General features: G+C 37.0%; 1 protein-coding gene across 1 annotated transcript in view; it reads right to left on the reverse strand.

Annotated features, from left to right (window-relative positions):
- The window catches only part of ern1 (endoplasmic reticulum to nucleus signaling 1), a 68,892-nt gene that overhangs the window by 12,046 nt on the left and 29,400 nt on the right, over positions 1 to 27,446 (reverse strand). The window contains exons 4-14 of the mRNA XM_056454254.1: positions 23,425 to 23,497; positions 22,523 to 22,595; positions 18,059 to 18,181; positions 15,239 to 15,340; positions 14,887 to 15,148; positions 8,581 to 8,659; positions 5,569 to 5,734; positions 4,352 to 4,467; positions 3,814 to 4,002; positions 1,769 to 2,027; positions 1,578 to 1,668 (exon numbers count right to left, since the gene is read on the reverse strand). Coding sequence (XP_056310229.1) covers positions 1,578 to 1,668; positions 1,769 to 2,027; positions 3,814 to 4,002; positions 4,352 to 4,467; positions 5,569 to 5,734; positions 8,581 to 8,659; positions 14,887 to 15,148; positions 15,239 to 15,340; positions 18,059 to 18,181; positions 22,523 to 22,595; positions 23,425 to 23,497 — 1,533 coding nt within the window. The remainder of the gene's footprint in view (positions 1 to 1,577; positions 1,669 to 1,768; positions 2,028 to 3,813; positions 4,003 to 4,351; positions 4,468 to 5,568; positions 5,735 to 8,580; positions 8,660 to 14,886; positions 15,149 to 15,238; positions 15,341 to 18,058; positions 18,182 to 22,522; positions 22,596 to 23,424; positions 23,498 to 27,446) is intronic.

The raw sequence follows: 27,446 nt of genomic DNA on the forward strand, positions 1-27,446 counted from the left end.
ACCGTCGCCATTTTGTTTGCACGTCATCGCACCAACGGCGGGATACCAAACAAGGGCAAAGAGGCGGAGAGTGAGCGGAGCTACAGACACCTGCTGGCACTTTGCTTAGACCTGGCAGACAGACTTTACTTTGTGAGAAACGCTTGATACTGCATTACCTGCGACTCGTTTGAGTTCTGACCACATGTGCTTGGTTGTACACTATATCAATAAAGTGTTTAGACTTTTAAAAACACTGTAGTCATACATTGAGCCACTAAGCATTGTTCTTATGACGTTTTTCTACAGGAGGAAAACGTGAATTACTTCCAAACACTTCAGATATAGTGTGTGTTAGTAAATGCAAGACTATTGATGAAATCCAGCATAACACTGTATGATAACGCTTCAGATGACTGTTTTTGAGCCTACAGCTAATCAATCTGTCACATTCTGGAGTGCTTCACGGGTCTAAAGAAAAATATTAATGATAAATGATCTTAAATAAAACAAATACATTTATAGAGATGGTATACAAGTATATACCTTTACTCACATGGGAAACGGAGGCCACGTGAATGGTTTCTGAACACAATTAAATGCACGCAGCATCCCATATCATCCGATAATTGTAAGAAATAAGTCCAAAAGGCAGCTGACTGTGTAAAGCCACATAAAACAACACAAAAATACGATGAATATGCCGAGATCAGTGGCTAATCTGCCGGATTCAGCTGAGGTGAAGTGACGGCGACCAGCGAGACCTAGCTGTCACTCAAGTGGCCACGCCCTTAATTATGCAAACTTAATATAACCTAATATAAAGGAAATGGATGAGTTATAAAAAAATTCACCCCCCTCACAGTTGTCATGGAGGGTAATAATAGCTATATGAACCAAAATCGTTCTTTGTACCAGGCTGTAAACACCTTTTTTTCTGCTGTAAAGTTGGCCATTCTAACAGTGGGCTCAATTGCAATTTGCTCCATTATGGAGCCAGGACTAGCGGAATTTTGATGAATTGCAGTTTCAGTTACTTCCGTATTGGCTTCCCGAGGGAGAGCGGGAGTTTGCCGCTTGGTTCATTCGAATCGCAAGCCGTTTATGTTTCATTTAGTGTGTTGTATTTACCACTCATTTTCACTTTTTCAGTTATTAAATCAGTGTGCTAGTGGGACAGTACAGGTGACTTTAGCGATGACGAGGTTTCATTTAAACAGCAGAAGATGCCGTCTGACAACGAGGGGAAAATGCCTCACAGCCAGGGGCGTTGCTAGACATAAAGCTCTACTGGGGCATTTTTTAAAGGTGAAATCCCTGTTGGAAGCATTACATTTTATGGGTATTTTAAATGTAAAAAATTTAAAAAAACATGATTTCATTGTTTTCTCATAAGCATAAAAAAGCAAAAAAAAAAATAATAATAATAATAAATAAACATTGCTACAGCAGTAAATTCTTTTAAGGTAAAATAATGTACAGCAGGCTGTTTGACATGGCACTTGTATGCACTGTTTTGATTTTGCAATGAGGTGGGGTCCTGTCTTTACTCTTGTGGTGGGGCCTACACAGTTTGCACTACGTCCCTGGCCACTTGCCTATAAACAATAGTTCCTTCAGCACCATGTCCAAGTACATTTTTGGGGTTGAATGTGATGTTTCCAATTCGGACAATGTTGGATTCTTCCTCTGAAATGAAAAGATAAGAACAAGAGTTAAAAAAAAAAGAATGAAATGAGTTGAATTAAGAATGAAATGATGCATTGTGTGTTGTGTTGACAGCACTGACCTGTCTCCTCATGCTCATTGGCAGAATGTCCGGTCTCACACTGGGATATGTTTGAATGGTTGGATGCACGAGGGGTGCCATTGGGACTGCTGTGGGTGGAGCTCTCTGAGCGGGTACGGGCTGCTTCCAGGAAGTCGCTGTCAGGGGGCAGATCAGCAGGTGGCTGGAAAATGAGCTGCTGCCGCTGCAAGAGCTGCAGCTTCTCCTCCATCTGCTGCTGAAACTGTTGATGCTGCAGCTGCTGCTGCTTATGGACACTCTGATCAGAACACAAAACAGACACATGTTCAACCACCTGACAAAACCCAAATATAACAATGCTAACTATAACAAAGAAAATTACCCATCCATAGATTTGTAGGTGAAGTGTTATTCAAGTTTGTTTATGTTTAAGATGTATTTCTGCAGTAATAATGACGCAGATGCTTAGGCCAATTAACCTAAGCAGCTGTGTCATTACTACTGCAGAACTACCAGAAATAAATCTTAGACATATAACACATCTTAAACATTGTGTGTATGTGTGTGATTTGATTAAACACACACACTACTTACTCATATTACTCCCAGAGGTGCAGTACTGAATATTGTAGCCAATTCAGTCATGTCTGTTTATTTCTGCACCTAACAGACATGACTGAATTGGCTACAATATTCATGCTTTCTTCATAACATCTAATCTAAATATGGTAACACTTTATTTTGATGGTCCCTACTGCACATTTTGCGGACTAAAAGTCGCATTGCAACTACATGCCAATTACTATTAATTTGAGTATTAGTAGACTGTCTGCTTAATATCTAGCACGGATTATTTTTTTCTAAATGTTTTCTAGATAAAACAGATTTGGCTGTTTTTAAAAGTCGAAGCTAAAAGAAGCAGGATTTGACCACTGCACTTATCTGTTAGTCAAAGCTCAAGCCTTCATCCAGAATAACACCCAGATTTTTTACCCAGGACTTCATAGAAAAACGTTTAAAAAATTTTTTCAAGATAACTATCGGTGCTCTGGAAGAGTTTGACGGGCTTATGTATGGAGATCGGATCGGCTCCAAGAAAAATGGTATCAGTACATCCCTAAAAATCAAATGTAGTTTATAATTTAATTTAACAATTTATTGCAGTGATTTAAAGATGAATTTTCAGCTTCATTATTTCAGTCACACATGATCCTTCAAAAATCACTCTAATATTAATTATTATTGTTATGATTTTTTACTAATAATAATAATAGTATAATTAATGGTAATAGTAATAAAAGCAATAATGACTGGAGTAATAATTTCAATTGAAACTAAATCCAATAAGTAATAAATACGTATTTAATAAATAAGTATTTAACAACTTATCCATATATACATATACAGTACATATATACATATACATATATATATATATATATATATATATATATATATATATATATATATATATATATATATATATATATATATATATATATATATATATATATATATATACACGTATATGTATATGCATATGCATATATATATATATATATATATATATATATATATGTGTGTATGTGTATGTGTATATGTATATATACATATACATAAAATACTTCAGATGTATATATTTAGAACAGTGTCAAGTGTTTTAAGTCCGAATTTACTAGCAAATAAACAGGAAAAAAATAGTGACTTTACAAAACTCCACACATCAAAACGTAAGAGTTTCTTCAGAAGTTCAGAAATTACTTTCTGATTTATTCCTTTCCAAAAAATTATTTTCAAAATTATTTTGTAAAACTTCAACTGGTTTACCCATGAACCCACAATGAAATTTACAGATCAAATAAACAATGCCAAGGTAGAAGACCTCTTTTTGGCAGACTTTTCAGATTTGGATTAAGCATAGGCTTTGACATTCTCTTCCACTTTATCTAGCTGCTGTGTGCATTATTGGAGCTTCTATTTTTTGCTTTATTACTGAAATATTTTGCAACCAAGAAGACTGTGATTCGTTGCTTCGCTCAAATAATGTAATGTTTAATGGTAGGATCCCTTTTGAGTGTGTTCACCTTGGGATAGGTGATAATGAAGGCCACCCAGCCAGCCAGAAGGAAAGTGCAGAAGATGATGGTGGCCATGTCCTTCAGCATGGAGTCCACTGGAGTTTCCACTCGTGGGACGCGGCCAGGCTTCTCCTGAAGCGAGGACACAGGGGGAGGCAGTGGACTGTTGTCTTCCATTCCACTCTCATTCACTTTCTGGAGAAAAACATCAGGGATTAATAACATTTCAGTTTCAAAAGGCATTTATCACAGTATATATGTCATTTCAAGCTCTTTTTAACCCAGTTGCTCCATCTAAAGAAGATAAAAATCAACATGCACAATAAACTCTTGCATGTTACATGTCTAGATTTCTCATCACATGTATTGTTTCCAACAATTTGTGATTGTTTAATTATGTTTAACTATTCTTTCCTATCATGAAACATCCAGTATTGCTACATATTGCCTCATACGTATATAAAAACTGTGCAAAGAAAACTGGTACCCGAGGTGGGTTGCGTGGAGCTGAAATCAGAAGTGTCAGTGCGGATGATATTCTCACCTCTTCAATGGTCTTTTCTGTGGCAGGGGGGATGACGTTCATGTTCTGGCGGGGAATGCTCTCTGGAAACTTCTCCAGGATTTTATGGTGAGCATCAGGTGGCATTTCGTGATGCCCTAGAAAAGAGAATCACTGCTGTTGAGAAAAAGGTTCATGACAAAAAAATCAGTCCTCTGATACTAAGTGAAGTTTCACAAACTAATTTCGAGAGGAGCACGTGATATGATTGACTACAGCTGATCCTCATTGCTAATCATTAGCTAGCCTATCAGATCATTCTAAAACTACTATAAATATCCTGCCTAAACTTCATTCCTTATCTTCATTTTTGGAAAACCCCCCCATCCTTCCCTTCTCCCTCCTCCTCTTTCTTGATCGGGCAACACGGTGGCTCAGTGGTTAGCACTGCTGCCTCGCAGTAAGAAGGCCACAGGTTCAAGTTCTAATTGAGCCAGTCGGCACTCCCTGCGTGGAGTTTGCATGTTCTCCCTGTGTTTGCGTGGGTGTTCTCCGGGTCCTCCGGTTTCCTCCCACAGTCTAAAAACATGTACATAAGTGAATCGTAATACAGTCACAAGCACTTAACGCATACATAGCAAAAGGGGGCACTCGAGAAACTCCTGATCTCGTATCCCTCCTAATGCTCATTGACCAGGCGGGAACCTCGGGCTCATCTATCTGCGAGCTCAGGGTTCTCTCCTGGGACAGCATGCCAAACCTGCTATCATAGTCGAGCATTATCTAAGTGTGAACTCTTAAAACTATAATTAAAACAATTTGTGTATGTGTTTTTGTTTACATCCATTAAATACATTCAAACATTTTCCGGGACACTTATTAAAAACGGATTCAGTTTAAATTGTACACCCAGAAAATCTTGCACAATTCTGCACATTTAAGCTAATTAATATTTGGAAATTAAAAATTTCAGATAATCATTTTAAGTCTTTTACATAAATCTACTGGTCATGATGTTGAACATTATTTTGAATTATTATTATTATTATTATTATTATTATTATTATTATTATAAGTGGATGCCATACATTTCTATGCACATAAAATCACTTTAGAAAGGTTTATTTTATATATATTTTATATGATATTATTGCGTTAATTAAGTTCTTCCAATGTCAATGAAAAAAAAACGCATGCTGTAAAATGTCTCCACTAGAGGGCACTATAGTCAGAGTTCTATGTGCAGCAAAGTACAGTACCGATCAGCAGCAGAGAATTCCTCATGAAATTGATGCGGTTCCTCTCTTTGAGCGCTGCATTGAAATTCACCGTGGTGCTAGGAGTGATAACACACTCCTGTTCATCTTCCTCACGTGACCCCTGGTTACCGGGGCCCTCCAGCATGGGAAACGTCCTGCCTCGAGGCTGAAATACACGTGTGCATATTTAGCAATGCACGTACAATATAACACATTCAAGAATCTCTTCCTAAACAGAGCTAAAATGTTCTCAAAATATGTTGTTAAAGAAAAACACAGCATTCTCGATCAGCATTATAAATGCATAATTATTTTCAATTAATTTAAAGCATTGATTTGTATTTAGAAAGCAAATGGCAATGCTAATACACCCCAAAGAAAAATTCAGATTTACAAGTATCAGCAATGTAATGTTAAAAAAGTACTTTAAATGTAAACGTAGTATTAATATTAATGTAATATTAATTATGTAAATAAACTAGGTATATTAAATTTAAAAAGTATTTAAGTATATAAATGTAGTATTTATTTCTTTTTTGTTTATTTATTGGAACGTTTTGTGAAGTATCATGTCTGATGCATGAAGCTTTATCCCTAACCCATAGTCTACATTAATATTTACTTTAAAGCCATTAACAGACACTGTATTTACCATGTGACTTACAAATAATAACAACAAAAGCAATGGAATAAATATTAGAGCAACAAGTGCTGTGTTGAATCCATGTTTGTCTAACATAGATAACATTTTTTATTCTAGAAAATATAAATAGGAAATATAAAAATAGAACTGAATCTGGAAGGGAAAAACAACCCAGATTTGTTGGTTCAAAGTGAGCAACATATACAGTGCATCCGGAAAGTATTCATAGAGCTTCACTTCTTCCACATTTATTTATGTTACAGCCTTATTCCAAAATGGATTAAATTAATTTATTTCCTCAAAATTCTACACCCCATAATGACAATGTGAAAAAAAGAGTTTTTGAAATTGTTGCAAATCTATTTAAAAAATAAAATAAAATAAATAAATAAATAAATCACATGTACGTTAGTATTTACAGCCTTTGCCGTGAAGCTCTAAATTGAGCTCAGGTACGTTCTGTTTCCATTGATCATTCTTGAGATGTTTCAGCAGGTTATTTAGAGTTCACCTGTGGTAAATTCAGTTGATTGGACATGATTTGAACAGGCATACACCTGTCTATATAAGGTCCCAGGGTTGACAGTGCATGTCAAAGCACAAACCAAGCATGAAGACAAATTAATTGTCTGTAAACCTCCGAGACAAGATTGTCTCGAGGCACAAGGCTGGAGAAGGTTACAGAAAAATATCTGCTCCTCTGAAAGTTCCAATGAGCACAGGGGCCACCATCATCTGTGAGTGGAAGATGTTTGGAACCACCAGGACTCTTCCTAGACCTGGCCGGCCATCTAGGCTGAGTGATCGGGGAGAATGGCCTTAGTCAGGGAGGTGATCAATAACCCGATGGTCACTCTGTCTGAGCTCCAGGGTTCTTCCGTGGAGAGAAGAGAACCTTACAGAAGAACAACCATCTGTGCAGCAGTCCACCAATCAGGCCTGTATTGACAAAAGGCATCTGAAGGACTCTCAGACCATAAGAAACAAAATTCTCTGCTCTGATAAGACTAAAATTGAACTCTTTGGAGTGAATGCCAGGCGTTACGTTTGGAGAAAACCAGGCACCGCTCATCACCAGGCTAATACCATCCGTAGAGTGAAGCATGGTGGTGGGGGCAGCATCATGTTGTGGGGATGTTTTTCAGCAGCAGGAACTAGAAGACTAGTCAGGATAGAGGGAAAGATGAATGCAGCAATGTACAGAGACATCCTGAATGAAAACCTGCTTCAGAGTGCTCTTGACCTCAGACTGGAGCGACGGTTCATCTTCCAGTAGGACAATGACCCAAAGCAAACCGCCAAAATATCAATGGAGTGGCTTCACAACAACTCGGTGAATGTCCTTGAGTGGCCCAGCCAGAGCCCAGACCTAAATCCTATTGAACATCTTTGGAGAGATTTAAAATGGCTGTACACCGTCGCTTCCCAGCCAACCTGATAGAGCTTGAGAGGTACTGCAAAGAGCAATGGGTAAAAATTCCCAAAGACAGGTGTGCCAAGCTTGTGGCATCATATTCAAAAAGACTTGAGGCTGTAATTGCTGCCAAAGTTGCATCAACAAAGTATTAAGCAAAGGCTTTGAATACTGATGTACATGTGATTTTTCAGCTTTTTTATTTTTAATAAATTTGCAACAATTTCAAATAATCTTCTTTCACATTGTCATTATGGGGTATTGTGTGTGGAAGTTTGAGGAAATAAATGAATTGAATCCATTTTGGAATAAGGCTGTAACATAAAAAATGTGGAAAAAGTGAAGTGCTATGAATACTTTCTGGATGCACTGTAAATACATCATTTGGTGCAGTAGCTAATATTTCTTAGCAAAAATGTAATGTTTCTTAGTAAGACACACTGTAAATTTAATCAAATGCAATACGACAATAATTAAGAATAATAAATAAACGTGGGAATACTTTACAATAGAGTTACATAAGTTATTTTTAGTTAATGTATTTACTGACACTACAAAAAAAACTAACATTATATTTATTACAGCCTTTATTGTAAATGAAAACACAGTTGTATTGTAGTGAACAAGCACAACTTTGGATTTTACTACGGCATTAGTCAATGAAAAACTTGATGAAAATTATTAATTCTTAGTTCATGTTAATAAATGCATTATTTAATAAAGTATAATTCATCGCTTAATGACTCAGAAATCAGTGCAAATCAAATATAACACAGTAGACTTTATAGTCAGACTAATGCCCAGATGTCTCCGGATTTAAAGCGAGAAACTTCGCACTGTGGTTGCTGCCTAATTCCTGTACTTATGAATGTGCCTTGAGAAACTCAACAATGGAGACCCATAAAAGTATGAGGTATACATAAGCATATATTTTAAGGTGTTCACTGTAACTCACCACAACAGTGACTCCGTCATGCACCAGGGAGGGAGATGCATATAGACCAGAGGAGTGTTTCCCGACGTACAAAGTGGACCTGTCAGAATACCAACCAGAAACAGGAAATTATTTATAGCTTATATTATAGCTTTAATGTCTATTCTGTCTGGTAATAGCTCACACTTGACCAGGCTCTCAGGTTTAGTGCCACAGACCATGTCGATCTGTGGTTGACACAGACAATCTGATTTAAACATAGTTGAACAAACAGTTTCAGTATAAATCAGTGTATGGCTACATAATATACTCTGTTCTTTATTGTTTCTAGAAAATATCTCAAATCTTTTTTTCAGATAGGCCTTTGTAAAATAAAGATCAAAACGGCTTAAAAGGGTTTTATTCATTTATATTATACTGTATATTCCTAAATTGTTATAGATTATGTTTGTTTTATATTGGTTTATTTAATGTCTTAATTATATCCGATATTTGTATATCTTTAAATAATTTCAATATAGCTTAGGCTATTTGATCTAGATCTATTATCTAATTTAGATCTTTTATCAAAATTGTGTTGAGCCTACAAAAGTGGACACGTAATTTGTAAAGTTTATCTTCCTGTTGTTTTCATATGTTGTTCATATTCTGTATATTTCATATGCTGGAGGCATCGACGGAGCTGAATCGAACACTCTTTTGCCCAGTCTCTCACACATAAATACATAAATCTAAACACTCATGACAACTGAGAGTCAATGGAAAAACGGTTGTTCCGTTACACCACAAAAATGTTTTTTTTTTTAATGAAAAGGCGGCTTTTGCAGCTGCAGTACTGCGTGTGACTGCGCATGACAAATTGCAGTACTGCACATGAAGAAACGCGAGTTCTTAGTAGCCACATCTATACATACTACCATTTTTTGTGTGTCGAACACAATATCAGTATTTTTGTTGATTAGTTTAAAAATATATACACCCCTATCCACAGTAAAAAATAGCCTGTAAAAAGTATTTCCCAAGTGATGTTTAACAAAAACAAGAAATATTTTCACAGTATTTCTTACATTTTTCACCTATATATATTTTTTTAATGGCTACAGATAGGGGTGTTCGATTCTGGGGTTTTTGGAGTCGACTCTTAATTTTGCAGTTGGTGAAATCAACTGCAGAATCGACTCCATTTACATTCACTTAAAATAGTGCATAGATTAAACATGCTGTATCACATCACGCTTTATACATGCAGTTCTACTCTGGTCAGACAAAATCAGCAGTTTAAATCATCTGCAGTCAAAATAAAAAAAGTTATCAGCCTATGCTTTTTCACAGCATATTTTAATTGTCTAGTTTAAATTGAGCCCAAACAACATTAAAAAAATCTGTTCTGTAGTTAAACGCACATCACATGACCACACACACACACACACACACACACACAGGCACAGACACACGCTGTCACTGTCATGTGCTCGAAACAGCAGGTCCAGGCAGTCAGCGGGTCAGTACACTGCTTCAGTCTTTCGCTTTCACGCTTGTACTTAGTAATTTCAGCGAAAACCTCAAATACTGTTCGTTGGTTGTGCACCTTTTTTACCAACCAAGTTTGTCGACACTATTATAACGACACAGATTGTTTTGCATACCAGAGTCCTGCAGAAAAAGTGATTGACAGGTGGTAATTATGTATGTAACTTCTCTTTATTTACTTTATTATGATTTGGTTATGGGTAAAACAAAGATCTTGCGGGCCAGGTAGTTGCAACGGTAGGCTACAAGTAATTAATTTGTTATAAATCAATTAATTATTCGTGAATAATTAATTCACCGCCACCTATGACGACGATGCCATTGTCCATTGTGATGTTTCATATTAGACATCGTACGATCCCAAACTGGTCGACATCGCCCAACCCTACTGTGTTTACTGAAAAGTTAGAAACTGAAAACGCAGGCAGCTTATCTTAGAATTTCTTAGTTTTTCACCCTGCTTCGCAAAAACAGGATGTGGCTTAGATATTGGAGATGCAAGATGAAAGTTAAACCATGTGTGCACACCAAGTGCCAAATGAGAGTAAAATGTGGTTTCGGACGGATTTTTGGTTTTCTTTTAAGTATAAAGAACACAAAGAGGTGTCAATAAAAAAAATGGGTGAGCATTTGATGACAAACATTGTAAATAAAGATAAAACTTTTGCTATAAATAAGTCAAAAACTACTTTCAGGGATAGTAAAATTTGCTTATCACCCACTGATAAGATACAATAATACAAAATACCAATACATAACCAAGTAGGCAAACCGATGCACCCACTGAGAAATCTGATAAAAGTGCCCTAGTAATAGACAACTCCATAGTATAGAGAGCAAATAAAGGCACCAGTCACTAGGGCTGCAGCGCAAAAACATTGCAAGAATTTGATATTTGATGACTTATTCATGCTTTTATCAGCAGCAGGGTGGATTACTGTAATGGACTCCTCACTGGCCTTCCAAAAACGACAGCTCATCCAGAACACTGCGACCAGGACTCTGACCAGAACCAGAAAATCAGAGCACTTCTCACCTGTCATCAGGTCTTTACACTGGCTTCCAGATACACTCAGAATAGATTTTAAAGTATTACTACTTGTTTATAAATCACTAAATGGCCTAGAACCTCAATGCATTATAGACCTGCTCACTGAATACAAACCTAACAGGTCACTCATTAGGATCAAGTAAACTAGAAATTAGAAAGGTTAAGTCAAATCAGGGTGAATCTACATTCAGCTACTACGCCCCCCGCTGCCGGAATTAGCTTCCAGAAGTAATCAGATGTGCTCCAACATTAGGCACATTCAAAACCAAGACTGTAAACACATCTGTTCAGCTGTATCTTTACTGAATGAGCACTGTGCGCACTATTATGTCTTTCTTTTTCATTCCTTTAAAACCTGTTTTTAACACATTTTAATCTGTTTTTACGGAGGACCAGGAATACCAATTAGAAATTAAAATTAAAGAATCAAATTATCAATACTATTTCATACTTGTAGCATAAAAATGTATAGAAATACATCACAATTTAATGAACAAATAATGGACAAATGAATAGACATATTCAAACGATTTTTTCAGCAGTAGAATGGGAGGAATTATCTAAACTGGTAAGCTCCTCCAAATCAACAACATCTATGTTAGATCTTAAACCAATCAAACTATCAAATCAGTTGTGTAGAAGTTGCAAAACCTGTTCTGAACATTATGAATTCTCGCTTTTTATATGAGGCTAAAACCTTTGAGCTGGTTGTCATTTGGACTGATAAAAAAAAAAAACACAGCTTGATTCAATTATTATTTCAAACCTGCCTTTTCCATCAAATTCAATTCAGTTCACCTTTATTTGTATAGCACTTTTACAATGTAGATTGCCAAGCAGCTTCACATAAAAAGTCATAGTGAATTGGAACAGTGTAGTTCAAATATACTAGAAAAATTCTAGTCTCATCTAGTTTAGTCAAAATGTACTCATTCTTCATTTTTACAGAGAAACAATAAATGTCAGAAATTCCAATCTAGATTTAGAGCATTTAATAGCAACGAAACAGCACTTAGAGTTAAAAATGGCCTGCTCTTATCATCTGATCATGGCTGCATACGGCATCAAACTCAACAAACAACACCAAAGTGCAAAATGTGATTAAAGACTTTTGCTAGCAAATGTAGCAGTATGACCAAGGTTTTTAAATTCCTTTAAGATCTAGTTTGTTTATAATCAATGATCTACACTGCCTGATTGAGACCATTCTTCCATGCCGCGTCTTTAAAATATGATTTTTTTTTTTACCACATTATTTTCAATGTATTTTCTGCGTTCACCTGCTTCTCCTCATGGTGCCTGTGTTTAAGCAGCCTTTTATTTCAGTTTTTTTGTTTGAACATCTAAATTAATGTTTAATTCTATTTAATGGACTATATTTTGATTACATTAACAATGCTGTAAAAAGAACCACGTGAAATTATGAAGAATGTGGCCTGGTGGAAAGTGATGCTGGATGCAGTCAGAATGTAGATTGCAAACCATTGTGCCCATATGTACTGTGGAAAATACAGCAGACACATACAAATACAGATTTAGGAAGTAAATAAGCTTGTTGTAGATAGGGGGATTGAAGCAATTTAAATAGTAAATCAGATCTCTTTTTTTGAACAACTTGGAATTAAAACGAAAAAAGCTCAGCCACTTTCACGAAACTAACAGTCTTTTATTGATATTAAAAATTGGATGACTAATAACCTTCAATGATAAAATTCAGGTAAAACTGAGGTCTTGCTTATTGGACCAAAAAAAACTCTCATCCAAAAACCTAGAATATTGCTTTAACGGATGTTCATTTAATCCTTGTGGTCAGTCAAGAATTTAGGGGTGATACTTAGACCCAATCCCAATTCTATTTTTGTACCCCTACCCCTTCCCCTTGGCCCTTAAAACTGAGTGTGAAGGGAAAGGGCTTCAAAATGTACCCCTAAGAAATGGGACAGCACTACAGCACCTGCACACGTCTTCATATGTCATCGTGAGCTCTTGCTTCCTATGAGATCAGACGATGGCGACTGCTGCAGTTAGTCCAGTTGTGTTATTTTTTGGTATTAATCTTCAGGAAATCACTGAAGGCATATATTATGTTATCATAACGATCTAATGTGGCAATAAGATCATAACTGTACTGTGCACTTACACCGTGGCCATATTCATCAATGTAAACACACCAAAACAACATTAACATTATAGCAGACACTATAAACAGCTCATTCTCAGCCACTAGACTGCTCGGACAGGGTATTCCAGTGTCAGAATGTTGTGGGACTGCTATACAGGAGTTATTATTATGGATTATAGATAGCGAAATTTTAGCGGTTTTTATTTTACCGTTTTTATTAAAGCATGACGGTAAAACACGAGCGCGGTTATGAATATATTAAAACATGTGCTTGTTTGTTGTAAAAAGTGATAATAATGACAAAAAATGCTAATTTGTGGATCTCCTTACTTCCGATTTCAGCAATACTGCCGTTGTGGCTGGTGTATTCGGGGAAATTTTCTTACCCCTCGGTTTCGAGTGTGGTCCTGAAAAATCTGAGTTCGAAGGGCTATCTACCCCTTCCTCTTAGCCCTACGCCTTCAAGCTATAGAGAATTGGGACACCTTTACCCCTTCATGGGAACACACCAAACGAGGGGTAAGGGGAAGGGCTAAGGGGTAGAATTGGGATTGGGCCTTAATAGCAACCTGTAATTTGAAGGCCACAATTCAAAATTGCATCTGTAATGCAGTGTTCACACCTGGCGCTATTTACAATTAAGCCCCCACAAGAGCAAGCTCCCGATTGGTTAACGTGATATAACATTAAGTGCGTCAATCGTGCAAAACACTCAACTCGTGCCGCTTCATTCGCGCAAATCACGCCATTTGCGCCGCGGGATGTCTATTCAAGTCTTTGCATTGACTTAACATGTAAATCTCTCACACTTGACGCTTCTTCCGCGTCTGCTGTGAACGCAACATAAAACTGCTACTGTTTCCTCTTGCCAAACTACAACATGTACTACCAATGTCTAATGTAGAAAAGCTTGTTCAGGCTTTTACGACCTCTCGGTTAGACTATTGTAATGGGTTATTAGGTGGTTCAAAATGCAGCTAATAGAGTGCTTTCTAGAATAGTGAAATATTAACTTATTAGTCTGGTTTTGTCAGCGTTGCATTGACTCCTTTTTTTAGATCTTATTGACAACTTACAAAGCCTGAATGGCTTCGCTCCCCAGTTTTTGAACGAGCTCCTGGTGTATTACAGCTCCTCATGTCCACTATGCTCAATTAATTTGACTGTAGGTGATGGATCCTTCTCATATCCGTCACCTAAACTCTGGGAAAGCCTTTCTTGCACAGTTTGGGAAGCTGACACTCTCTGTCAATTTACATATACCAGGACTAAAGACACACCCCTTTTTACTAGCATACACACAAAATAAAAAGTACTGTTAAGCTGCATTAATCAGGGCAACTGGAGCTGGGAATACTTCCCAAAAAGACACTGTAATTTCAATGACATCTATGCTCACGTTAGTCTACCGGTTTCACCTTTTCCCAAAATTGACATAATCAGCATGCTGTGGATTATGTAGATCTTCCTTTAGCAGTGACTATTAGCTCAAATTTAACAGTGACATTTATGCTAAACTGAATTGAATCTGATTAAATTTACTACAACTACATTTCTACCACTACTCTCCTGCTTGCCTGACTTGCTGGAATTTGAAATATTTTAAGTTAAAAGGGCTACTTACAAAAGTTTATCTTTGGTTTTCTTTTCTCGAGGAAATGGATACTTCCACTGTGTGATACGGCCCACCTCTCCTGACATGAACGTGAGGTAGCGTAATGTTTCAACAGCAACATTGGTGTGTGGGACTTTGCGCAGTCCCTCGCGCTGCCAGATGTAGACTGCCACCACAGGGGAGTTGTAGTTCTGAACCCACTGCACGTCTCCAGACTCGCTGTCCACTGTCACCACTAGACCATCACCATTGGATACAAAGTGGGCCATATCTGCAAAACAAAGAAATCAAATGTTGTGCTACAAAAGAAGACTGAAAGGCTTTTCCAGATTTATAGTGATCAACGTGGCTGATTTCTCACTGTATTTGGTGTCTTCATCTGGAAGGGTGAAGGCATAATCAGAGTAAGTAGCATTCCAGCGCAGCTCTCTGCTTTTGGTGTCATACATAGTGATCGTGTATTCTGAAGAACAGGACAATCAACAGATCAGCAGATTTCAAGGTTGATACTTGATAAGATCAACAAGCATCTTTGTTGTTCAAATCTTATTCGAGTAAAGAACATCTTTACATTTTTCCAGTAGTGTATGAGTATTCTGTAATCAGGTTTACATGCACTACATGACTAAAGTCTTGTCGCCTATCCAAGTTGTAGGAACAACAAATAAAAACTTCTAGTTTAATCATTTGGAATCAGAAGTGGCTAATACACTGCAAAAATGCTTTTCTTACTTTGTTTTTTATCTTCTTTTTAGACCAAATATCTAAAAATTCTTAAATCAAGAAGCAATTTCTAGACAAGCAAAAATATTGACTTGGTTTTTTTTTTTTTATAATTATTTTTTCTGGGTTTTTCACCTTTATTTTGATAGGAAAGTAGAGAATTGACAGGAAAGCGTGGACAGCATAGAGAGGGGAAGGATTAGACTGCAAGGCGGAATTGAACTCGGGTCGCCGTGAGCACTGGAGTGCATGTGTCGACGCACTCCACCACAGGCGTCGACTAAATATTGTCTTGTTTTAAGAAATAATATGCCAAAATTAAGTGAGTTTTTCCTTAAAACAAGCAAAATTATCTGCCAATGGGGTAAGCTAAATAATATTATGTTGAAAGGAAAAATAAGATTATTTTGCTTACCCCATTGGCAGATTATTTTGCTTGTTTTAAGGGAAAAACTCACTTAATTTTGGCATATTATTTCTTAAAATAAGACAGTATTTTTTGCTTGTCTAGAAAATGCTTCTTGATTTAAGAATTTTTAGATACTTGGACTAGAAACAAGACAAAAAAAAATCTATGTAAGAAAGGTATTTTTTCAAAGGCAGTGTATGAAAGGCTAAGGCCTTGCGATTACGATTATTTTACGAAAATAGAATATGATCAACCCTTGATTTCAATAATGTTCATGTCTGGTGACTGGGCTGGCCAATCCTGGAGCACCTTGACCTTCTTTGCTTTCAGGAACTTTGATGTGGAGGCTGAAGTATGAGAAGGAGCGCTATCCGGCTGAAGAATTTGCCCTCTCCTGTGGTTTGTAATGTAATGGGCACCACAAATGTCTTGATACCTCAGGCTGTTGATGTTGCCATCCACTCTGCAGATCTCTCGCACGCCCCCATACTGAATGTAACCCCAAACCATGATTTTTCCTTCACCAAACTTGACTGATTTCTCTGAGAATCTTGGGTCCATGCTGGTTCCAATAGGTCGTCTGCATTTTTTGTGATGATTGGGGTGCAGTTTAACAGATGATTCATCGAAAAAAAAAAAAAAAACCTTCTGCCACTTTTACAAATGATCAACTAGATCTGGATCGATGACAAAACTTTTGTCAGGTAGTGTAGATTGTTACCATAAATTGTTAAAAAGGCTCAAATATTGGCACGACTGTTCACAAAGCAAAGATTCAGACAGCACAAGCCTTTGTCTATGGGCTGTTTAACATGCCTCAACAGACTGAAGTTAAACACTGATGTAAAGCTCATCTGAAAGACTAAATAATGTGTTAAAAATTAATTTGATAATGAAAGTCTATGTCAGACTTAAATAATTCTCCAGCTGTTAAAGAGATGACTTTGGATAACACATACTGACAAAGCATAAACTGAGGACACTAATGCATTACTATTTACATTTATTCATTTTCTTTTCGGCTTAGTCCCTTTATTAATCTGGGGTCGCCACAGCGGAATGAATCGCCAACTTATCCAGCATATGTTTTACGCAGCGGATGCCCTTCCAGCTGCAACCCATCACTGGGAAACATCCATGCACACTCATTCATACACATACACTACGGACAATTTAGCCTTCTCAATTCACCTATACCACATGTCTTTGAACACCGGAGCACTCGGAGGAAACCCACACGAACATGGGGAGAACATGCAAACTCCACACAGAAATGCCAACTGACCCAGCTGAGGCTCCAACAAGCGACCTTCTTGCTGTGAGGCGATTGTGCTACCCACTATGCCATTACTATTTACATTACGTTTAATGTACGTTTACGTACATACGTTTTAACAATGTTTATTAGTATGCCCGTGTTTATTATGCGCTGTGTAAAAAAACAGCAATATTCTACGGTATATAACAAAAATACAAAACAACAAATGCTTAACTGGAGATCTCTGGTGTCTTTTTAACGTTCAAATAATTTTGTAACGAGTTGCTTTTGTATGAAACACAAATACAGCCTCTTAATGAACAAAAGTGGATATTAATCTAAATACTAAAATATTGCATCTCAGCAGAATTATTAACACATTATTGTAATGACAATTAGTAAATGATTAAAAATAATTTTAAAAAGCAATACCATAACAATCCAGCAACAAAACTTAGCAATCACTGCATATTTACTTTCAAACCAAAGGATTTTATTTTTTTAAAGATTTATTTTTGGCCTTTTTGCCTTTATTAAGCGAATGTTTCAGACTGGAAGCGAAGTGGGAGAGAGAGGGGGGGCAGTGACGGGAAATATCCACGAGCAGGGATTCGAACTTGGGACGCCCTGAAGTGCTACTGCACCATATGTCAGCGCACTAACCACTAGGCTATGGCACTGACAAACCGAAGCATTTCTACTTGTGAAGTGGGGTTTTTTCTAGCTAATTCAGACATACAAGTACAGAAGATCTGATTTGATGTTAAAATCAGGTATAGGTTGTGTTTTACCTGTGCGCCCGAGGTAAAACAGAGACGAAGACGGACATAACATCTCAGCATAGGAGGAAGTCAGAGTTTGCTTCTTTTCACCAGTCAGCAGATCCACAACATACCACACATCCTGTTTCTTACCTACAAACAATCATCAGCAAAATTGTCACATACATGGACATGGGGCTAAATGCAATTTTTAATCTTCAGTTTAATATCAGCTCCATTAGTGATAACTCTACTCTACGTGTACAATACATAATAGAAATATAATAGTTCAGGTTTTCCAAAAATTTTTGTGTTACAGCCTTATTCCAAAATGGATTAAATTCATTTATTTCCTCAGAATTCTGCACACAATACTCCATAATGACAATGTGAAAAAAGATTTTTTGATAATGGTTGTAAATTTATAAAAAAATAAAGAACCTGAAAAAAAAAAATCACATGAACATCAGTATTCACAGCCTTTGCTTAATACTTTGTTGATGCACCTTTGGCAGCAGTTACAGCCTCAAGTCTTTTTGAATATGATGCCACAAGCTTGGCATACCTGTCTTTGGGAATTTTTGCCTATTCCTCTTTGCAGCACCTCTCAAGCTCTATCAGGTTGGATGGGAAGCGACGGTGTACAGCCATTTTCAGATCTCTCCACAGATGTTCAATAATATTAAGATCTGGGCTCTGGCTGGGCCACTCAAGGACATTCACCGAGGTGTTGTGAAGCCACTCCATTAATATTTTGGCAGTGTGCTTTGGGTCATTGTCCTGCTGGAAGATAAACCGTCGCCCCAGTCTGAGGTCAAGAGCACTCTGAAGCAGGTTTTCATTCAGGATGTCTCTGTACATTGCTGCATTCATCTTTCCCTCTTTCCTGACTAGTCTTCCAGTTCCTGCTGCTTAAAAACATCCCCACAGCATGATGCTGTCACCACCATACTTCACTGTAGGGATGGTATTCGCCTGGTGATGAGCGGTGCCTGGTTTTCTCCAAACGTAACACGGGCATTCACTCTAAAGAGTTCAATTTTAGTCTCATCAAACCAGAGAATTTTGTTTCTTATGGTCTGAGAGTCCTTCAGATGCCTTTTGGCAAATTCCAGGCGGGGAGTGGCTTCTCACAGACCACTCTACCATATAGGCCTGATTAGTGGATTGCTGCACAGATGGTTGTCCTTCTGTAAGGTTCTCCTCTCTCCACAGAAAAACGCTGGAGCTCAGACAGAGTGACCGTCGGGTTTCTGATCACCTCCCTGACTGAGGCCCTTCTCCCTAATCACTCATCTTAGATGGCCGGCCAGCTCTAGGAGGAGTCCTAGTGGTTCCAAACATCTTCCACTTACGGATGATGGAGGCCCCGTGCTCATTGGAACTTTCAGAGCAGCAGAAATTTTTCCTTCCCCAGCCTTGTGCCTCGAGACAATTCTGTCTCGGAGGCCTACAGACAATTCCTTTGTCTTCATGCTTGGTTTGTGCTTTGCCATGCACTGTCAACCCTGGGACCTTATATAGACAGGTGTATGCCTTTTCAAATCATGTCAACTGAATTTACCACAGGTAAACTCCAATTAAGCTGCTGAAATATTTCAAGAATGATCAGTAGAAACAGAATGTACCTGAGCTCGATTTAGAGCCTCACGGCAAAGGTTGTGAATACTGATGTTCATGTGATTTTTCAGGTTTTTTATTTTTAATAAATTTTCAACAATTTCAAACAATCTTTTTTCACATTGTCATTATGGGGTATTGTGTGTAGAATGTTGAGGAAATAAATGAATGGAATCCATTTTGGAATAAGGCTGTAACATAAAAACTTTTTGGAAAAAGTGAAGCGCTATGAATACTTTCCGGATGCACTGTAATTCAATATTCAGACTTTGTCTGCACAAATCCATCAACCTTTACCACAAGCTCTATCAATGAAAAACTACAGCAACAAACAGTAATAATAAAAAAGGATTACACAATAAAATGACAAAAAACATACAATATAAAAAGCCATACAATAACTAGTGATATAATGAATAACTCAATGAAAAATAAATAAAAGAAAAGAAAAAAGCGTTCATCAAGCAACACATACACAGGTTGCTACAAAGATCCTTCATAAATCTTGAGGGTTAAATGAAATGTGAAGCTTGTATGTCTGTTAAATCAGACTACTCTGCACATTTAACAACAATCTCAGCTTTGAAATAGTTATATTTGAATGTTTTACCTTGTGCATGTCTTGATTGTTCTCTTTTATAGCAATCAACAGAATGCCAGGCAGAATCAGGCAGAATGCTTAACTATACTGATCCTGGAACATTCTTTTAAAGAACTGAGCTTATTCACAAAACGGTGAAACATTTTAGCACTAGAAGAAAATATTTAAATATTTTATCTGGTGCATGTCTTGATTGTTCTGCTTTATAGTAATCAACAAAATGCCAAGGACACAGTACCAGGGTTCATACACATTTTTACTACAAAAATTCCAGGACTTTCAAGTCAATTTTTATGACCTAATGTTCCATGTAATGTCTACGTCAACGTGGTAAATCATAAGGAAAATAATGAACGTTTAAATTTATTACAGCATATCATAAAACACGCAACAATCTCTTTAGTTTCAATTTATTTTTCATATCTATGTAAAATAAATGATGCTTACACTGCACTAATAACGTGAGACCACGTTTTTGGCCAAGAAAAGAAGTAAAAGCAACGAACCTCCATTCCAGTATACAGATATTTGTCAAACTAATTTTAGAGGATGTTAATAGTTTGTTAAACTAGTAATAGTAGGTAAAACTACCTCTATTGTAAAGCTACGGTCACTGCACTTTTCGCTCCATAGACTTCCATTCACAGGCATGCGAATGCTGCAGAGCAGAAATGCAAGCAAGTGCGACAAGTTTCGCATTTCACTGCATTCGAAAGTTCAAGATTGGTGAATTCTTATCTGCGAAATCGCATCCTGTGATTGTGTGTGACTAATAGATGATAATTTAAAAAAATTAAATGTAAAATATGGAGCACTCGCTCACTTTTATTGACGTCTAATAAAATTGCTTAATACCACCCCTATTTGCAGCTCTGTACGACAGAATTTCATAAGCACAAGCTCTAGTTTGACCACAGCTTAAGTCGCTTTAGACAAAAACGTCTGCTAAATGACTGAACATGAATGTAATTTCCATGACTTTTCTAAACATTGTGGGCTTTCCTGTTTTTCCAAAAGTTTTCCAGTCCTGGAAAATGCCATGTCAGAATTCCATGACTTTTCCAGGTTTTTCATGACCGTGTGAACCCTGCAGTACATAGGCATTATGCTTAACATTTTAGTGCTCGAAGAAATCATCGGAAACTGAAAGTTTATTTTCTCGTCCCAATACCTTATATCAATAATGGCAAGAATAAACACAAACATTTTGCATATTAGAGAAACATATAAGGATATTTACATATTTAGGAAAGGGGTTTCCCCACATGCCTGCCATTTTCATCTTTCATTTTACCCTTTATCATCTTAAAAGACCAAAAGTCCACAGTAAACTGATGTGACGTGGGTAAATGTTCTCTCCAGGATGTGTAAACAGACATCAACAAGTCAGTTCAAACACACCACATGTTTATGCTTCGAAACACGTGTGGCTTTGAGTTCAAACCAGGCCATTTCCTGTGGGTTACACTGTGATATATGACAAATATTGATTCTCCAGTGCAAATTGGAACATAAATGCTAACGATTAAACAGTTAATAAATCGTTTAGATTGATTAACAAGCAATGGGATTAAATCATTATTTCACCTTTATGTCTGCAGTCTGATTTAATCACTGTTTAGCCTTCTCCTTTTGGGTTGGGTGGGTGTTATTTGAGGTGTAGCTGCCGTGTGACTATGCACCCTTGATGGTTAAGAAAGGGTGGTGCAGACAGACGGTCTTGTGGTGTTTGTGGAGAGATTACAAAACAATCCACACTACCACCCCTCCTGCAGTGAGGCAATTAGGAACTGATCAGTTCCCCAATTTGCGCCACCACTTCAATGTAGTCTGATCATGTTCAATATGAATTCCCCACTCACTCTGAAGGGCAGATACCCTGAAGTCTGGACTTTAATAACCTGACTTTAAGTCATTTGAATAGACTTAGCAATATAAGACAACATCATTTATTCATCACCTATCACCTATAACATGCAGTTATAGTCAAGTAGACTACTATTAACCTCAGATATAACAAATTTATACCTCATATGAAATGCCTGGTGAAAATGTAATATATCACAACAACACAAAACAACTTCTTTGTATACATCAACTCAAATTCTCCTGCGATATTTAGCTTTAAATGTATTCCTTTGTGAAAGGATTCAGGTGTTCAGTTGTTTGGACATTGCTTGGAACACCATCTCCTGTGCAATAGCAAATTTTGGAAATCACCCCAAATCTCTGGGACTACCTACAAGCAATTGTAAAAGTGAGGTTTAATTTACCCATGTATAAGATGCCATCAGAACTGCGACAGGGTGATGCCTGAACCAGCTCAGGAATGGTAAACGGCAGTTTCTGCAAAAATAACAAATATTAGATTCATTTTAATATTTTTACAGAATATATACAGGAATCAGAGTGAAATTCAATACCATTTAAGAGCTTTTTAAAGACTCTTTCCATAGACTTTAAGACCTTACAACCACTCAAGTTTTCAACCGGAAACACTGGCGAGATTTTAACTTACAGCTTATTTACTAAACATTATTGTAATAAACTAATCCAACACTAAAACATTATCCATATACTAAATAAAAATCTATTAAAGCCAATTTAGCAGGTTGGCGACTATAGAACTGCAGAAATAATGGTGTTGCCTTGATTACTGCAATAAACTAAGCAGAATGATGTCAAATATAGCAAGATTTAGTTGATTTTATAAACTACACAGCATCCCGATATTAGCAGATTAAATTCAGGCAAACTTTAGCATACAATGCATAATCAAAAATGATCAAATTTAATACCTTGCAAAATAGAATTTAAGACTTTTTAATACTTCTTAAGGGCCTTAAATTTCTCTACATCGATTTATCAACATTAATCATTTTAAGACCCTGTTTTACTTCTCCAAAAACGTTAAAAACTATAAAACATTTTTGCTGTCAACATTTGAACTGAATCAAAACCTTTCAAAGGTCCTAAAACCAAAATGTGTATTGAATATGTAAAGAAGGACCTTTTTAATCAAATGTTGACTATATTTAGAGTTGATGCAGCTACAGCTATTGACCTCAAATGTTTCACTTCAGAATGAGATCGCCCATTTCTACTTTGCTAAACATAGCGCCATCAACTACCAGAGAATGAGGAAGTCCTTTATGAGAAATAAAAATACTCTCACCGTCAACCCTTCATTGTTTTTCCCTCCGAGAGAGTACAAACTGCCATCATTGGGGTCTGGGAGAAATGCAGGCCTATGGATTCAAACAAAAGATCAAAAGGACAATTTGTTCAGGTTTGCATGACATATTGGAAATCTGATGTTGTTCCGAACCTGAAATCTGTTGTTTGTTTTTTGTAGTTCTCATGGAACACAAGAGGGCACCATCAAGTAACTGTTACATGGACAAGAGCCATGAAGATTTCCAAAATTATCTTTGAGTAAACGGCAAACAGACGTTTGCATTTAATCCTTATGTGAGATTATTTGAGCCTAATATATTAAATGAATGCATGGCAAAAATATTGGGTATACAGTCATTTTAAAACTAAACCTTTTATCAATATGGATGATCAAATCTCACGCCTGGTCTCAGCTTGTATATGCAAGCTTTTCATTAAGCATTAAAACTATTCTTTATCCATTTGGATGTCAAAAATAACAACTAAGTTGACTCCTGTTTTCTTTTATTTTTTGTTTATACTTTAACAAGCATTTTTTTTTACATTTTGGAGCAATTTGTTATTATTTATTACATTAATATTAGCCAATATTAGGCTTTATTACATGGCTGTCTGGAATACTAAATTCTGATTGCTCTGGTGTACCATTCCAAGGCATGTTATTCCGAGATAACAACTACTGAATAACACAGGATCATCCAGGAACTTTAAATCACACCTCCATATATTTAAATCCACATTCATATGCATCTACTTGTCATACTCGTCTCACGCTGGTAATTTTGATTGTTTAGTGCAAGAATAACGTGTACATTAGTATATGCTTTATTCAGAATGTTTTGCTTTGAATTTTTTTACTGTTTGCCGTCATCTTGTGACTGAATAAACGTTAGTGTAATTCCTCACAGACTTGAATTTAATTAAAGTATAAATAAATTACAGCTCAGAACAATGTTTTGTGTCAGATGTTTATGTTTTGTGGCAAGTATCTGTAATAAGTGGGATAAAGTACATCCAGGATGGTTGTTTTTGCAGAATAAAGCCCTTCAGCCTTACACAACCGCAGTCCACTCGGCTTCGCATTAGGCTGCTAGCAGAGGCAGATTTAGCTATTTTGGGGCCATAAGCAATTCCAGCCATGAGGCCCAACAGTCCCAATATGTAACCATTGTATTTGTAATATATATTTTAGAAATGTATAAGTATTTATTGGGGCATTATTCTGCAATAACAACCACCTGGATGTACTTTATCCCTATTATATGATAGGTCTACTTATGAATTTAACAGTTTGAAACGTGGTTAACAGGTGTTTTTTGTTTCCTGTGAGTACTTTGTGACGAGTGTGCAGCATTAATTCATGAGAAAGACTTGGTTCAAACCAATCAGCGCGCTCTATTGTGTATGCGGTGCAACTTCATTAATATGCATGATAGCTTCGAAGACTGTCTTTACCTGTTATAGTGTTCAGATGGCAGAGAGACGCCACGTTGTGTTGCCAAAACAAGTGGAAGAAGAAGAATTGTTTGGAGACGGGTCGTCAGTGTTGCATTTCTAAATGTGCTGCAACAAAGATTTTGTTTTCATTTTCACGCTATGAGAGCGCAGCTGGACTCACGTGTGGATTACATTGCACGCGACACGCCACAGAAATACGTTTGTAAGGATATTTTTTACACGAGAGCTTTTCGCATCTGGTAATGGTGAATCCCGATTTGCTGCTCGTCTACTTTTAAAATTGACACGGCTCCAGTTGGTGTTGATTGTTCCGTCTCTACAGATTTGGTAAGTGAGCGATCAGTGGTCTTTGTTTGTTTATTTAGATAGCAAAGTTTCAGACATACTTTAGTTAAAATGATTTAGTTACTTAGTTTACAGTACGTTAATATCACTATAATATTATGGACTGAAAGTTCTACTGTAAATGTGGCTCTCCAAGTGTAAACATCTTAATCAAACTATTACCGTTGTGTAGAATTTGTCGCATTTTGTGACAGGATAGTCTATACACACACAGCTTTCTGACGCTACCTACCGAGTGCATTCAAGTTACCGAGAAAATCTGAGGTTTTTTTCTCTTATACGACGTGCGGTTTCAAACATTCCATTAAAACTTCACTCTTCCAGCAGTTCCTCGTATGCAATATCTTGTTTGTCACAGGGGGCATGCATGAAATGCTCCTGAATGAAAGTGAAAGTGCCAAACTGCAGTTAAAGTCCACAAATTAATAATTTATCAAATAATTCGATTACTTATGTCCATGTAAACACAGTCACTGTCTTACTCCCCTCATCTGTGTTTGTTTTGCCTCTGTGAAAATCAGCGCATGCCCAAACGGAAACTCCTATTTTTATCCAAATCCTTCACTCTATTCCTCCACTGACACTCCCACCTAAACAGAGCTAGACACACCCACTTTCCTGACTTTGTCAAACTAGTGGTGTGAAAACACCCTGCTGAAACAGGGGGGTTTCGTGGCCCTTTAAGCTGGCTGAATTTGTATGGTAAGATCGCAGAAGCTTTTATGTTCATTACTTTCACTTTTACATTACTGCCACTGTTAATTCATCTGAAGATCAGTGTCATCTCTCTTTTGGTCAGAGAAGTTCCACTTTGTGGCCAGGTTACATTAACCAAGTTGTAAACTTGAGAGGCGAGGTGTCTGAAATGTGAATATTTAAGTTGTTGAAGCAGGTCGAATGGTTGAAGAGCGAATTCAATGGTGAGCAATTCCCCCCCCAAAAAAACTGCTTAAAGCCAGAAAGGCTTTATTAGACTAAAACCTTTACCAACAGGCTTAACCAATTCAATTAGGAGAACTACAAAGTCCATATCAATCAAACAAAATAAACTTATAAACAATCAAATCAACAATAGCTAAATTTCCCAAACCAACAATACAAGAATCATTAACAAAATGAAGGCAGCAGCCTATAGATGGTAGTGTAAGAGGGTAAATTATTATATGCGTTTGTTTACATGACAAAACATGTATTTTTGACTCAAGAAGGTCCATACTGACTCCAAAGGCAGATACTGATAAGATCAGGGCCTGGTATGTGGACTTTGGGGGTTTTACGATGTGGTCACATGTTGATTGGTCAGTTTGAATGTCTCAACATTTGGGCTTTAGTCACATGGTCAAGAAAGATACAAAATAGGTGGTAAAACGCTGCTCTGCCTCTTTTCTTTTCCTGGCCTGTCTTTCCTGGTCTGCTTTCCTCCTCTGGTCCTCTCCACCTCTGAATCTTCTCTGACTCTACTGCAGTCCGGCTAACTTCTGGGCCTGCTCTCTTTGTCTCTCTCTCCCTCCCCCTGTGTCTCTCCTTCTACCTCTGGTAACTTTAATTTTACATTTATGCTGGGTACAATTTATATCATTTGTTTTATCGTTTCATATTTGATCATTTTATACAGTTATTTTGTAATTAATTCAGTTGTAACCATAGAGAATTATTGTCATTAAATCATCTCATTTTCAAGTATTTGTGAATTACTTTTGATTTAACATCAACACTTAACTGTTCCATATTGCAATACAATACAATCACTTAATATCAACGCTCTCCCACATTTATAGCTATTAATACTGCCCATTCGGCAGAACTACAGTTCGAACCGCTGTGGTTTTAATTAACCCAATCCTACAGATGGTGCAAGAAACCGGGATCCTTTGCAGTGAGTTTTCTGAAATTTACTTTAGCCGGTCTTAGCTGGACTTTTCACAGCTGACCTGGTGAATGGATTAAAACTGGACTTCTAACCACAAGAGTGGGTAAGTCTGCTTTTATTGTTCCTCCATTTGCTCAAATTGCATGAAACATAATTTCCAAGACTGTAATTCGTTTCAATAGTTCAGTTTGGTAAATTTCAGATTACCTCCTCAAGGATGGAAGGGTTCATTTCTAAAGAAAGTGATGTATTGTTTGCTTTATGGACTGAAAAAGTTGAACCTACATTGTGCAAACTTAGCAAAGAAGGACTTAAGTTAACAGGCTCAGACTCTACATTGTTTGCAT

Source organism: Danio aesculapii, chromosome 3 (genome assembly GCF_903798145.1).
Source record: "Danio aesculapii chromosome 3, fDanAes4.1, whole genome shotgun sequence".
In the NCBI taxonomy this organism is placed as follows: domain Eukaryota; kingdom Metazoa; phylum Chordata; class Actinopteri; order Cypriniformes; family Danionidae; genus Danio; species Danio aesculapii.